Source organism: Xyrauchen texanus, chromosome 37, assembly GCF_025860055.1.
Source record: "Xyrauchen texanus isolate HMW12.3.18 chromosome 37, RBS_HiC_50CHRs, whole genome shotgun sequence".
Classification (NCBI taxonomy): Eukaryota; Metazoa; Chordata; class Actinopteri; order Cypriniformes; family Catostomidae; genus Xyrauchen; species Xyrauchen texanus.
This window is the reverse complement of record NC_068312.1, coordinates 27,121,015-27,136,971: the sequence shown is the minus strand read 5'-3', so window position 1 is coordinate 27,136,971 and position 15,957 is coordinate 27,121,015. Positions and strand designations below refer to the sequence as shown.

Sequence of the window (15,957 nt, the reverse complement as noted above, 5' to 3'; positions counted from 1 at the left end):
AAACTTTCTGTCTCTCACTACTGCCCTAACTACATCAACACCCACAATGAGAGCTGACCGCGAGCTCTTTTGTTTGCCTCACCCTATGTCATATGACGCGTTGATAGCGGGAAAGGCGTATTCCAGAGCCTAGCACATTTTCAGCAAAATCTCTACATCAAATAAGATTTCATTAGTAATTTCTACATATGTGTTTTTAAAAGACCTCTGCAGACAATATAAAGTATTAATTCAGTTATAAATTCAACCTGCATGTTGCTCTTTAAGCCCAGAATCACCCCAAACTCACCTAAGATCTGTATGTACCATATCTGATGTATACAAATAATGTAACTTTTGTAACATGTTTGGTATCATTTAAAATGTCTCGGTGCGTCTGGTATAGTGTTTGTCCCCAGCTTTATAAAACTTAATGACAACAAAGTTATAAGGTCTATGCCAAATACTGAATAATTCTGGAGGCCTATCCCCCTCCTTGAAGGTTTAACACCAGGAAGCCAAGAACCCTTTCACCCCCAAATTCTCATTGAACAAAGGATAATACCATTTGGTACACAATGTGTATTCTGTCTGGATATTTAAGGAAGGCTGGCCCAGAGCTCAAGGTTCTCTGTAGTCAGATGATCCCACACCTCAATGTGTGTAACTGTAATAATAGGAATCTGCATTCAGATTTCCCATGCTTTGCAATTACATGTACTTTTCTCAACTGCCAGGTATGTTCTTTGACTTGTTTCTTTAACTTGTGTTTTAAATCCTACCTGGCAAATAAATTGTTACTTTTGATTTATTCTGTATTCCTCTGAAATCATTTATATCAATACTGGGTCTTTAAAATAGGAGAAACCGCTCTGGAGGAACCGAGCAGGAGAATCCCATTTTAAGAATCATTTCTATCATAACTGAAGATTTAATGTAGGAGGAAGCCACTTAAAGACTATCAGTTTGAATCTCATTAGAAACTGATCAAAAGGTAAATGAAAAGAAGAGGATTCAGAGTAATCAATAACTTAAATGATTAAAATAAAAGAATAATCAGAAAGAATTTAGAGCTTTAATCTAAATCAGAGGTCAACTTAAAATTGGAGTCAGATTAATATAAAATTGGAGTCAGATAAAATTAATAACGGGATGAATTTGTAAAGTGCAAATTATTAACAATAATTGCTTTACTTCAGTGCTCAGAAAAGACAGAACAATGCAGAGACCTTCAAGGGGCAAATCTATGTATTTTTAGCAGTAGTGCCTGCCTTTTTACAAATAATATGGTAGTAAACAATACATTGTATTCTGAAGCCGCTTTTTGTATTGTCTTATCAATGCTATCAACTCTTCTGCTACAAGTATGTAATGCATTTTAATTATCTGAAAATTTTGTATTATATATATAAGATGGAGCCCAACACGCTGAGTCGATTCGGGTCAGGCCAATTTATTTTTTAATAGATAGATCTCGGGTTGGACTCGGACCTTTAACTTCTCTCCTTTCATTGTGCCCATAATCGTGCACTAATATAATACAAGTAATATATAGCCTATAATTATAAATAACATATTATAATACTATAATTAATATTATAAATATTATACATAGCCTATATGCAGGTACATGTGCATTTGCATACATGTGACAGTTCACATTTGACCATGCAGAGCATTAGGGAGAAGTTGAGGGGAGATTCAAAAAATTCCTAATGCTTCTGGAAAAGCTTCATTTTGGAAGAATGAAAAATTTAATTACCACAAAAAACAAGGAGCCAATTGGTCATGTGCAGTGCAGAATCTGCAAAACTATTCTTGCTCATTACAGCAAAAAAACAGGAACATCTCATCTACAACGGCATGTCAAGCGCAGCTGCACTACAGCTAGCTCTCTTCTCGAAGCCAGAGCCAGCTAATGCCAAATCCCAAGTTACCGAGAAGTGTGTGGATTTCTGCTGCGAAGATATACAGCCATTTCAAACTGTGGCTGGAGGCGGATTTATAAAGTTAGCCGAGGAACTAATTAACACTGGGGCAGTCTATGGTCGCTTGTCTGCTGAAAAGTTGCTGCCTGACCCCACGACTGTTTCTCACAGATGCCACGAAAAGGCAACAACAAAAAGAGAAGCGATTGTTGCTGAGATAAAAGATGTAATATGTTAAGTTAATGTCGGGATGACCACAGACATGTGGACTGATGATTACCGCAAGGTCAGTTACATGACGATTACATGTCACCATATAACATCAGATTTCACGTTGAAGAGTAATGTACTCACAACTGCCATGTTCCCTCACGATGATGCTAAAACAGTTGAAAATATCTGCAAGGCATTGCAGAAGCAGCTTGTGTAAGTTCTGAAGTTTGATCCCTCTGTAATGACTAAGGGGGTGTGGGTAACAGACCAAGGTTTGAATATTGTTGCTGCATTACAACCTTACTGGCGCTTGGACTGTCAGGATCACATCTCCAACACGGTCCTCCGACATGCCTTGGACATCATGGAGTTGTCAGAAACAGTCCCAGAGATTGGTGCAACGTTGCTGGCTGTCAAGAAAGAAGTCCAGTTCGTGAAACAAAGCGGTCTGGCAAGCCAGTTATCCAAGACCATTCTGCAGATGGGAGAAACACGTTACAGCACTGTATTTCTCACGCTCAAGTCTATCAAGGATGTGTATGCTGAAATAGAGCTGGAGAGCCATGGAGAAGGCCATAGAATGGATGATGTGTCCTCAGATGTTCTGGATTTTTTGGTATTTTTTCTCCAACCCTTCTACGAAGCCCAGCGGGAGTTGGAAGGGGATCAATATCCAACTTTGAACCTTGTTGTGTTGTGGCACGAGAAGCTGACACATCATTCCCAGCCAGTAAGCACTGACATGCCTTATCAAGCCACCATCCGCCAGCACCATTTGGAGTGGTTTGGCAAGAAGGTCCAGATTCAGCCACTCCATAAACTGGCAATATTCCTGTAGCCAAAATTTAACCAGTTGCGGATGTTCTGTGCTACTGAGAGAGATACCATCCTGCAAGATGCGAAGAGTTGGATCGCAAGCAATCAAGCAACCGGTGGAAATCTGACTGAGGAGCCAGCTAGCTGACCGCTGCCAAAAAAAAGAACACTGTCAAACTTAGAATTGGAGTGGGAGAATGTCGCCCAGGGTTATGACACAGCTGTGAATGCGCTGTGCTCATTCAACTGCAAAAATGTATCTAAAGAGTAATGTAGTAAGTGTATTTTTGTGCATGGCTTGATTCATGCATCCTCCACAAAGACGAATCTGTCCGATTCCAGCTTGCTGAAGCACCACTAGATCATCACCGATTGGACCGTTTCGTCTTTGTGAAGGACGCATGAATCAAGCCATGTATAATGTTATCCTGGAAGATAACATTATATTCTCAAACTCTGAGGATTGTTTTTTCCAGCAGAACAATGCTTCATGCCTCACAGTTGGGTCAATCAAGGTGTGGATGGAGGACCACCAAATCAAGGCCCTGTCACGGCCATCCCAATCGCCAGACCTGAACCTCTTTGAAAACCTCTGGAATGTGATCAAGAGGAAGATGAATGGCCACAAGCCATCAAACAAAGCCAAGCTGCTTGAATTTACGCTCCAGGAGTGGCATAAAGTCACCCAACAGCAATGTGAAAGATTGGTAGAGAGCATGCAAAGACGCATGAAAGATGTGATCAGATCAGGGTTAAAATCAGGGTTATTCCACCAAATATTGATTTCTGAACTTTCCTAGGTTAAAACATTAGTATTGTGTTGTTTAAAAATTAATATGAATTTATTTTCTTTGCATTATTCAAGGTCTGAAAACACTGCATCTTTTTTGTTATTTTGACCAGTTATCATTTTCTGCAAATAAATGCTCTGACAATATTTTTATTTGGAATATAGGAGAATTGTCAGTACTTAAACACATACCTTATAAATAGTAAATCAAGATAAACATAATTTTGCAGTGGTCTCTTAATTTTTTTGAGAGCTGTCTATATACACCGATCAGCCACAACATTGAAACCACCTACCTAATTTTGTGTAGGTCCCTCTCTTGCTAACCCGCTATATTCTTCTCACCACAATTGTACAGAGTGGTTATCTGAGTTACCATAGACTTTTCATTTCAAACCAGTCTAGCCATTCTCTGTTGGCCTCTCTCATCAACAAGGCATTTCCGTCCACAGAACTGCCACTCACTGGATGTTTTTGGCACCCTTCAGAGTTAATTCTAGAGACTGTTGTGTGTGAAAGATCAGCAGTTACAGAAATACTCAAACCAGTCTGTCTGGCACCAACAATCATCTATGCGATTATTTAATCAGCCAATTATGCACTACATATCTGCCACATGATTGGCTGATCAAGAGAATAAGTATTCATGGCATCTGTGCTTCTAAAGGAAAGCCAGATTATGTTGCAAGGCATTACTTGTAATAATTAGATTCTTATTACATTTTACAGTTTGTATTTGGTTCTTGTTGAACTCATGCAAACCAAAAGATGAGGATTAGCTTTTATTGGTGTAAAGAAAATGTGAAGCGAACTCAGAAGCTGATCAGACCACTATGTGTGTGTGATAAATCTCTGACACAGGCAGAACGTATCTTATAAAAAGCTAATTTTTTTCACCACTTGTTTTTTTTTATAATAACATCTGAAATAATAAAAACGTGATGGCCTTTATGTAGAGTTTTTATAGGTGCATTACCTTCATGGAGTCAATCTTGGTTTCTATGTAAGCTCTGATAAAAGCAAATGTTTATTTATTTATTTTTTATCTTTTTATCTTATTTTGAAACGTTTTGTTAAGTTTGTGAATAAAACAAAATATAATTAACATAAATATATATTTCACCTAGATGTCATACATTTTATTTTTAACATGCATTTTAATTTACAAGTAATTGAGAACTTGTTTTTTGTGTGTTAAGAGTACTTGACTACAAAATTGCTCAAAAACGCCAATCCATAGTGAAAAAGGCATCGATGTTGACAGACCAAGTACCATTTTCACAAGTTGCCAGTGGCTGTTAATAGACTTCATTCATGCTAGCGCCATCTTTGATTTTTAAATAGGAATGACAATGAGGCTGTGAGGGATAGACTTACAGTCTCTGCAATGGGCTGTACTGCAGATTAAAGTGTTTTTGGATTGTTCTGATGACATTGATAAAATATCTGTCAAAGAACAGTATACAAAGAACTCCAGACAACATGAGTTGTGGAAAAGCAGATGTGATCTAGGAGCTTTAAACATCTTTATACCGTTTGTGCCATTGAAAAGACTAAGTCTATCCCTCACAGCCTCATTGTCATTCCCATTAAAAATCAAAGATGGCACTAGCATGAATAAGGGCTATATGTTGCTTAAGGTGTCGTTTCTGAGCTACCAAGGCTGGTATCATTTTTACTTAAGTAAATGTATAAAGCTGAAACGCTGTACAAATGCAGTTATCAACAAAAGTGTCTGAAAAAATGGGGGCTTCCAAGCACCTTTTTAAAAAGGCAACAAAATTAAGTAACAATGCATTTCATACACCTGTATTTCAATACGCATGCTCAAAGTGATCATCTATAGCATTGGCTGGTTCTGCCAAATGGGCAGAAAAGGCCATCAAGGGAATTCCTTGAAAAGCAGCCAGGAACGCTGCCCAGAGACTCCACATAGGGTGGAGATAGGCCAGACCGGGTCCAGGTGCCCAAGTTCCATAGATGCTCAGCTGCTGTTGACTCTGGACCCCTTCTGAACTAGTGGATATTTAAGGACCAGAATAGAAAACAAGATTAAGAAATATATATATCGTGAGAAAACAATGCTATGAAGAATGAAATGGGCAGGAAGAGGAGTAGATAGAACTTAGTGGCTGCCATCATAATGCCCAGCATTGGACGACACTCCCGTTCGCTCAAGCCAAAACCTGCTGTGCCCGAAACCGCCAGGCTTCAGAATAACACTTATGAATCCATCTCTCATTCATTCAGCCACAAGCCCCAGCCATGACACATACAGACAGACAAAGGCTGGTTCTCTAATCACGAAGAACTACACAGTCTGTTCTTTTTAGGCCTTGCTATTTGTTATTGTGACAGCAACAACCATGATTACATGAAAGCTCCCTATGTTCCAATATGAAGTTGATATGGAACAGAGTGTACACAAAAAGAGATCCAACACATGACCACACTAATCCTGGGGGTGGTGGTGGTGGGGGTCAAAAAGCCCTTTCTGAAAAGGAGTAGATTAAACACAGGAGGACAGACAAACACTATACTCTTGATTGAACACAAAACAGGGGAATGCAGGCCTCAAAAATCCTCAGATAGACTCACCCGCATTGCTGTTTAAAACTCAAAACAGACACAAAAGTGGGAGGATGGATTCCTTGTAGGTCACTGTTGTACAGATTATGAGTCAAGCACAGTCAAAATACAAGCAATTCATGTGTAAGCCAACAAGAGAGCAACAAAACAAGTCTCGGAAGAGGTCCAAATGTGGTTGTCATTGATCCAGTTTGGAAATAGTTAGGAATTAATTGAATCATCTATAATTATCGACAATGTTATACATAAAATAATTATATTATTTGAGTAGCAAAGTGACAAAATAAATGCTTATAACCTGTTTTTTTTTTTTCATAATCTAAAAGTAATTATCAAATGAATGGGCATTTTTCTAGAACAAACATTTGATTTATATTCATGGCTCATTTAATAAAAGGAAGTAGTCAAAAGCAGATATACACTGGAGGAAAGAAATACAACTGGACTGATAATAAAATCAATAGCAGGATAAACAGATCATTAATATTATGCATGCTCAGAAATGCAATGTGATGATTGAGACACCTTTGTTTGATAGAACTGAACTGTAAATTACAAATAGTTTCCCCAAAACAGCAGTTATTACAGTTATTGAACTACATTGTGGATACGTGGTATTAGACACAATGTCACAAGATGTCAGAAAGATTCTGAAAGCTTCCCATATAAATGTATTATGATTTATGGTAGTAACAATAATTGTAGCAACCAAGGTATTTGGGTGGAAACTGTGATTACTATTCTAAATTACAAAAGGGGTCATGTGTCAACAAACAACATTATTTATAAAAGGAAATTACTTAGCAGCAGCAAAACAAATTAAGCTAGTGCAATCCAAAAAATATGAAGGAGAGCACATAATGATCAACCTGCAATAAAAGGCAGCATGGTAATGCAATCATATTCATCCACAGCACACGATCACTGCTACTGCACTACTCGTTTAAGCATCTCATAAATCATACTGCATAAAGAGGCAATTCACTTGCTTTGGAGGAGACAGATTTCCGCTTCCAGAAACCCCCCATCCTAAGACCTGTGCAATGCCCTCAACATTCACTGTGCATGCTGTCAGGACAGTTAGCCTAATGCATGGAAATACATGTTCCTCATTTCCTCTAATGAAGCCGCAGACTGTACTGACTCCCGTGCCAGAGAAGCACGGGACAAAACACACTCCCCTTTGTGTTTCTCATGGTGTACGCACGACTTTCCAATTGCAAAAGCTAACAAAAGCATTGAGCCATTTAAGCTGATCTGATGTCCCCAAATACCGATGTAGCTTTAATATGCGTGGCCAGCCCGAGTCAGATGGCGGAGGGGGAGGGAGGGAGGGGGAAGGGGGCTATATGGGTCCGATCCGCTGCTTTCACGAGCCCCAAGTGTACACATTTACTTACAATGGTGGATTTCTCCATGCGCGCGCGTACAAAAGTTGATTTCACTCCATGCAACAGCAAAAGCGATTAACACACTACCTGATTCTCCATAGTTCACCGGCCAGACGACGGTCCTGTTTATTTACAGACGGCTTTTGAGCGGCTGCTCCCGACTCCTCATTGTGTGTCAATTGCAGCCCAAAACCGGAAACTAGACAGTTTCCCTCCCCTCTCCGGACCTCTGGCATGCACCCCAATCAGAAAGCGCGTGTGTCCAATGAGGAGCCGCCGTGGATGGACTTTACACTACCTAGCCAATTGCGAAGCGCAGTGGGCGGGTCTTTCCACAGGCTGCCTGTACCGGTGGTAGGTAATAATTAGAGATAAGCCGAAGCGAAGATGTTTTTTGCTGTCAAGTTGCGCTACACAGCGTGCTGGTATTATTTTCCTGGATGCTTTTCAAGTACATATTTCAAAATAAACATGTTGCACACTGCTGAGTTGTGATTGGTTGGATGAAGACATGCCTCTGTTCTGTGTTTAATAAGGGGATTACAATAAATAATTAATGGCGGGGAATTTAAATTGCCATCAAGAGAGACTCATGGAATATCTTAATGGAAAAAAATAAATAACCTAACCTTAAATTAGTAGAAGGTCAAATTTATGTTAACAAAATATTTAAGGTTGTGTAGCAGTGATATTAAGGTATAATTTAAAGAAAGGTGCCTAAGTAGCCATAGTTTCCTGCAAAATAACATATATACTACAATTACACACACACACATAAAGACAGACATGTGTGTGTGTGTGTGTATATATATATATATATGTATATATATATATATATATATATATATATATATATATATATATATATTCCTTTCTTTCTCTTAGTAAGTGTTAACTGTCCAGATCTCTGCAGATGAGGTAGGAAAGAGATAATGAACCATCAAGAACCATCTCTATTGAGTGCTGCGCCCAAAAGCTGTCCCATTATAATGTTTGCCTATTAGAAGTTTTGCATTTTATGTCAAATGGTGTCATTTTAAGACTAAACCATTTCAAACCTTTAAATAAATTATCTCATACCAAATTCATGTCCAAACAATCATACTTTATATACAAATACATTTATAAAATCATTAACTTCATATGACAGCAGTCTTGTACTCAAATGATGTCATGCAGTAATACACCATCAAAATACACAATTTAATACACTAATGTGAACCTTAGAATAACATGTACATAATGTTTTTTAAACTTCGTATTTAAAACTTCCACACAATTTTCTTTAAATAAAACCCAGTTATAACAGTTGTAAACAAAATTTACACCATTTTTTGAGAGAATCATTTCGTGTTGTGAAGTGACATCTCGTGTTGAACATGACATTTCTCCTTCTGTACAGACTATTAATCCATCAGACTTTACATTAGGACCTCTACACTGAGGTTTCTCCTTTATAATTATCATTCAAGTAATATCAAGTTTCACTCATAAATATCTTAACATAAATTGCTTATCACACTTTGTCTTAAAAGGTTGAAGCCCCTGATTCATACAGAAGAAATTATGCAAAATATATAATGTTATACATACATTAAGTCCTGTCACAACAGTGCAATTATACATTTTCATATAAAAACCCATTGGCACATGTTGTTTTTAAAGATGAGGGTTCAAACAGATCCCATTATACATTACAAACAATCCCTTGCAGCCCTTAAGAGCATGCAAACACACACAGGTTTCAAATTCTATGAGGAATGAACACTGCCAGCAGTGGCAACAATATCACCATCAGAATCAACATGTCTCATACAACAAAGTACTTTCAGTTTCTCATCAACATTTACATGGGATACAGTGTCTCAGGTTACTGATCTAAGATCAGCTCCTTTCTGTCCATATACATTTATTGTTCAGGATGTAAGAGTACAAGGTGGTCTTAAATCAGCATTACACCAAACAGCTTCATAAATATGACAATGCTTTAGTACATTTTTCCCATCTGTTAACATATTTTCCGGGTCTTTGTTGTGCCTTTGAGGATGATGTAAGGTAACCCGATGGCCCAGTTGTCCCGTGGCCAATATTGTAGGTTGGGGAGGGAGTGAGGGTTCTCCAGACTGGCATCCAGGTAAGCAATTCAAGTGCTAGCATATGCCGTGGCCACCACAATCACAATGTGCCTGAAGGGGTGAAAAAGTCACATTCAATTTCATAATACAAACAAGTATGTTTCAGTAAGTATCCATTTCAATAAATCACAGAAGATGCCAGAAATGGGAACTTATCTATTAGTTGAGACACACATATAACAGAATATTATGGTTCTACGAGCTTAACTCACCAAATACCATGCAGATAACAGAAATTTAGTTTCTGCCAAAAGCTGCAGCCAAAGTGATCACTGATCCAGCAAGAAATAGCCAGTACCCACAGGCCAATAGACACTCAGGCCAGTCAAAGTACTCTTTGATCTGCGCAACTGTTGGAGAAATAAATCAAAGTGGATTAGAGTAAAAAACAACAAACAAGATAAAGGAAAAAACTGCATCCGCAGCAGTTACAAAAGATATAGATCAAATCCGCTATAATTACTATTTATAGTCTTAATCTGGATAAATAGCGACTAAAAACAGCATCTGAACAAGCTTGTGATGCAGATGGAAGAAGACAATCAAAGTTTATTCAATCAATGCTCATCCTTTACCTCCTTAACTCCACAAACAGAGAGTAGAGGATGTGGATAGCAAAGCAGTTGAGAGTGTAGGCATTGGCTGTATGTTTGAAGAAAGAGGACAGATTGGTTACAACAGTGATGACCAGGACACTACGGGAGAAGGATCTCCTGAGAAAGAACAAGACAGACTGAGAACCGTGTGAATCTTCAGCACCACAACAAATCCTACACAGTATTATTTTTAATAATATAAATAAAACCCACAAGATTGTCCACAAATAAGAAATGATCAAATATAGATCAAACTTTTATATAAAAAAAAAAAGAAAGTTGAGCAAGTAAATTTTTTAAGGAATTTTCTGGGTACAATTAAGCCAAATCAACAACATTTGTGGCTTAATATTGATTACTACAAAAACTAATTTCAACCCCCCAGCAGCATAAAAGTACAGCTCCGATCTACTTGAATGGGGAAAGGGCGAAATCTCTAAAATGGTTGGTCAAGATTGCGATCAAAGAACATGTTTAAAATCAGCAATAAAATCTGAAAACAACTTATACATAAATTGATTCTTTAGCACAGATCATGCTAAAAAAAAAAATATTTTCATGCTGGACCACATAATTTGCATGCAAGTTCTCAAGATGACTCTTTTACATTTAAGGCGGAACTTCCTTATCTGCATCCACTATATTGGGTGTTCCAATTTTTCAATTCATGTTAAAGCATTAGTTTGCCCAGAAATAAATTCATTATTTATTTACAATTAATTATTACATTCATTAATTATTTTCTCACCCTCAATTCTGTCTAATGAGCTTAACTTGATTTGAACCTAGAACATTCCTTTAAGACACCATTACAGAGATTTTTTAGCAAAACATCTCATTTAGCTTTCAACTATTTCTCACACTTATTTAAATATGAATATAAGGCTGCTTGGACCCCCACTGAGAAAGTTTTGGAAACTATTTCTTCCTCAGTGAGGGGATCAGAATATGATGGTGCGGGGTAAAACTGGGTTACTGTTACACACACTAAAGAGTGTAAATGGATCCTTTAATTGCTCCTTTCTATTTTTACAGCACTGAAGACAGAGGATAGAGACAAGTCAATTCATGTCACTCCATAGAAACAAGCCATATTGTGAAACATGTTACAAGAAGATAAATGTATGATAGTATGTATGATAAATAGAACTCAGTGTTATCTGTCTTTAACAAAAGAGGGGAAGTGTTTACGTGGGAACATCAGGGAGTAGCCAATAGCCAAAACACATAGAATTGTACATGGAGAAGATACCTGAAGAGAGACATTTTAAAGACATTTTTATACAGAGATAGCTGAGTAGCTCTTACGCATTTCCATATAAACACGGAATGCATTTACATGCATTATCACACAATGATTATGGTTAATAAGCCTTCAATGTATAAGGTCATTGAAAAGGTCATTGATGCCTAAGATTATGTTCTTTTATTGCAACAGGTCATAAGTGGTTTAAGTAAAACACAATTTTTCCACACAAAACCAAATTTGCTTAACATGTTAACAACTTTATAAGTGTTCTGTAAGCTCCTTCAATTTGTGAATGACTGACTGTTTAATTCTGATGTGGAGAAATTCAAAATCGCTCGTAACAATGGTACTTTTCAGTTATGGATGTATTGATTTGCAAGTTAATCTTTAAAAGAGGTATAAAAAAGCATATTTACATACGCTATCAGAAGACCAGAACAATCATGTATGATCATGCTCCATCATACAACATTGTTTTTTTTAAAGTTTCTATTTCATTCATTTGAATTAAATTTGTTTTAATTAAACTAATAAGTTAATTTCATCAGCAATGCTGACACCTGCTGTTTTATCCATATTCAACTTTCATGCTAGCACACTAACACTTACCAACAAAGATCATCATGAACCAGACCAGAAGTAGGGCCAGGTACCTCTCCATGGCATATGGGTGCAGCAGGTACAGCATTATGGGGGAGATGACAAAAAAGGTGAAACTGCTCATCTGAAGGGAGAGAAAATTCTGTATGGATTATCAAGAGGCACTCAAACTGAAATCCCTTTACCTTGCCAGGGTGTTTCTCAAAGTGATAGTTCACCCAAAAATAAAAATTCTGCTTTCATTTACTCACTCTCATGTTGCTCAAATGCTCTCTTTCATTCGTGGAACTCAAACATGGAGAAGTTAGGGAGAATTTTAGGGATTGACATCCTCAGTCTCCATTCACATTTATTTCTCCTCTTGTGTTCCACTGAAGAAAGTGATACCGGTTTGGAGCGAAATGTGAGTAAATGACAGTTTTTTTATTTTGGGGCAAATGTCCCTTTCAATCTGGTTTAATAGCAATGTTGTGACTTCCACACAGCAGTTTTATTAGTTTGTTATTGAAATATGGCCATAATTACACCTAAATGGGTGGAACTGAATAGCACTGGATGGTTGTATGCGTTGGATAAGCATAATATTGAGCCTGACTCACTGGAAATATGTTTTTAGTGTGGGTGTAGAATCTGGATGATACCATGGCACTTTGAACATTATTTTATGGAGACTGCAGTAGCTATTGTGGTTAACAATGCCCTGAATAGGATCATATGCATCATTTCATAATGAAAAGGAGTGTTAACGTAGGTAATGGGATTCACATTTACTTTAATTGTACGTACCTTCCTGCACACTATTTTTATCTTTAGGAAAAGAGGGATGAGTCAGAATTAATTTCTGTGGTAATTAACTTTATGCTACAAATGCTGACAATAGAACTGTAAACCGAAACACTCCTTGTAAAAATAAACATCTATGAAATAATGTAAAGTCTCAAAGCAGTGCTGTTATGATGGTAATATCTGCCCTGAGTGCTCAAAAGTTTGAACAAAACATCAAAATCTTTTTGAAGATTTGCAATCTGTTCTATCGTCTACACTCTTCACACTTTTGTCCCATGGCTGACATACCGCAAAGTGCCCCAAAACTCTTTTGTTTCCATCTCCACTCATATTGTGATGTTCAGCCATCTCAGATGTTCAGCAGCCATCCCACTTTTGAAACAATGGTATGTTAACGTTTACGGATTGGTCCAATTTACTTCCATAAGTGCCTCGCTGTAACCCAGATTTTGCCTTTTCAAAAGAAAATGGGGTGACGATAAATTTTTGTGCTAATCAACATTATGCCACAAATGCTGTTGACTGGGCTCAACTTGTATTGAACCCAGAATATTCCTTTAACCTGGAAGGAGTGTGAATTGGATGTTTGTGTCTAGACTGCTATGCTCATACCATGTTAAAATATTCCACAACATTCTTGGAGAGTTTATAGTTGTCTTCACACCAGTCCACTTCAGAGCTCTCATAGGAAAACATGCCAGCCATTTTATCAAATTACAGGAATGAGGTTATCCCTGAAAGAAAGAGACAAGAATTACTGTAATATGTCAAAAAATTGCATGACTAACTCTGTTGTTGCTTTTGAAGAACAAAACACTTGTCATGCAGCTAAGTCTTTTGTCTTTACACATAAAGAGAAGCACTTTCCAGGCTTTAATAGGACATAATGGAGTTACTAAACAAAAGCATATCTACTTCTACAGAAGCTCAGAGTGTATTCTAACATGAGCTGAAACTGACCAGTTTGTTTTCAATGATGGGTTTTGGATCGGGGGATCGCCAAACTGGATCCCACAACCATAAACCTTAATTCGTTAAGTGGAAAGCGCAGAGTAAATTAATATCTCAGCATGGCGAAACAGTAAAATAAACGCTATTAACGCAGATTATCATGGGTTTCCTGTATAATCTCTCCCAAATCGATAAAGCAAAAACGACCGTAGTCTTAGATCAATAAAAAAAAAAAAAAAAGGAACAAACTATCACTTACCTCTCGAAAATGCGTCAAAGGCAGCAGCACGCACCATGTATCAGGTAGGTTTAAGTAGGGGAATCCCCGATCCTGTTACTCGGGTCTCACTCTGTGTGACATCACCTGAAGGGTTCAGACGAATCTCTCATTGTGCCATTATGTTGAGAACTTGTCAGCGCGCGATGCATACAGTCTTTAAACGCACCGGTTTACATGACAATGACTGTCACGCGCCCGCTTCCGGCGCGAGCTGCTGCGCAAGTTCAACGAGCTGAGGTGAAGTGTAAAAATACCTCACCGGCCGACTCTCCGACTTCCTCAGTAACCTCAACATCTTTACATTTTCCGTAATTACTGCCTTCAAGGTGAAAAGGTGGCAGCAGAGCACCAGATAGCACACGAACATCTCTGAGATGTCTTTTTGAGATCTTTTCATGGACTGCATCGCATTTTACTTAACATCTGCTAAACATATTAAAAAGATCTAATTTAACAAACATTGTACATCATAAATGTCTTGAAGACGTCTGCTGAATGTCTTATTGACATTCATCCAAGAGGAAACGTTTTATAGACGTAATGCAGACGATCAAATAACCTAAAAAACACTTCTTCCAGATGTAAATACACACATCAAAACATATGCCTGTACATCCGGAAGACGCTTTTCTTTGCTCATCTGCAAGAGGTAGGCCTATGTCAATAAGTATGTCTCGGGTGTCAATAAGACAGATGTCTTTGAGACGTTTATGGTTTACAAAGTTTGTAAATCTGATCTTTCAAGATGTTTTGCAGATGTTAATTATATTGTGATGCTTTTCAGATTAAAAGATCTAAAACAAACATCTCTGAGATGTACTGTATGTGTATCATCCATGGAAAAACTGAGTTTTTGGTACCACCTCTGGTGGTTATGGATGGTTATGGCCTTGCTACAACCATAACCTTTCCTAATTTACATTACAAAAGAGGGAACATCCCAACATAAACACACACAATGGTTTCTTTACTGTACCATACCACTAAATCCAACCCTCACTGAAACGTATTTGAATTAGGCTATTCAATTTCAAGCAAAACATGGTTTACTCCATTTATAATTCTTTTAGATAGTCACAACTGAGAACAACAAATGTTCTCACAAGTTGAAAAGTAATTTGATATTATCTACCACTGTCATTTGTCATGAAAACATCTAAATAGCAAATTATTCTGAATCTTTTTAAATGGTCTGTAGGAGGTTCTGTATTAATTTATTGTGATTTTACATAGTAGCAATACAGTAAAACTAGTACTGTAGAATATGGGAAATTGTTGCATGGTATATTTATGTAAAGGTAACTTGTGCATCATTTAAATGCCCTGTAAGCCCACAAAGCTTATACTTCTTTACTGCAACAATGTCCAGCCTTCACACAGGAACATATAGGGAGTATATAGTCTTCACATATTTGAATAACATATAGGCATATAATGTGTAATGGATGCAGTTACCCTTCTTAAACCATGAAGATCACATGCAAATTTCCAGGGTGTTCTTAAATCTGTATTTGTTTTCACACACAGAAACATGTTGTATTTTTGCATAAATGCTTAACATGGTAAATGAGGGACTGACTCTCATTCTTTCTATTCTTGTAATGTCTCTGCTCACCTGTTAGCCAGTATGAATGTACCTGCTGAACAAGTCCTC

At 37.5% G+C, this 15,957-nt stretch overlaps 2 protein-coding genes across 7 annotated transcripts in view; both read right to left on the bottom strand.

Annotated features, from left to right (window-relative positions):
• LOC127631340 (protein ENL-like) overlaps positions 1 to 7,891 on the bottom strand; it is a 37,046-nt gene extending 29,155 nt beyond the window's left edge. For all 4 annotated transcript variants that reach the window (XM_052109447.1, XM_052109449.1, XM_052109448.1 and 1 more), the window contains exon 1: positions 7,794 to 7,891. In XM_052109447.1, the coding sequence (XP_051965407.1) occupies positions 7,794 to 7,805 (12 nt within the window). In that variant the 5' untranslated portion in view covers positions 7,806 to 7,891. The remainder of the gene's footprint in view (positions 1 to 7,793) is intronic.
• A 910-nt stretch (positions 7,892 to 8,801) lies between these two features.
• LOC127631122 (alkaline ceramidase 1-like) lies at positions 8,802 to 13,806 on the bottom strand. 3 transcript variants are annotated; one of them, XM_052109114.1, is made up of 4 exons: positions 13,685 to 13,792; positions 12,296 to 12,410; positions 10,054 to 10,191; positions 8,802 to 9,892 (listed from the first exon to the last, which is right to left on the bottom strand). In XM_052109114.1, exons 1-3 carry the CDS (start codon positions 13,775 to 13,777, stop codon positions 10,079 to 10,081), a joined length of 321 nt encoding a protein of 106 aa, XP_051965074.1. In that variant the 5' UTR covers positions 13,778 to 13,792; the 3' UTR covers positions 8,802 to 9,892; positions 10,054 to 10,078. The 3 variants fall into 3 exon arrangements, 2 of the variants coding, with proteins under 2 accessions (XP_051965074.1, XP_051965075.1); XR_007968916.1 differs by lacking the exon at positions 8,802 to 9,892 and adding an exon at positions 10,417 to 10,554 and having other exon boundaries at positions 10,069 to 10,191; positions 13,685 to 13,806; XM_052109115.1 differs by lacking the exon at positions 8,802 to 9,892 and adding an exon at positions 10,417 to 10,483 and having other exon boundaries at positions 10,069 to 10,191; positions 13,685 to 13,806.
• Between the last annotated feature and the right edge of the window lie 2,151 nt (positions 13,807 to 15,957).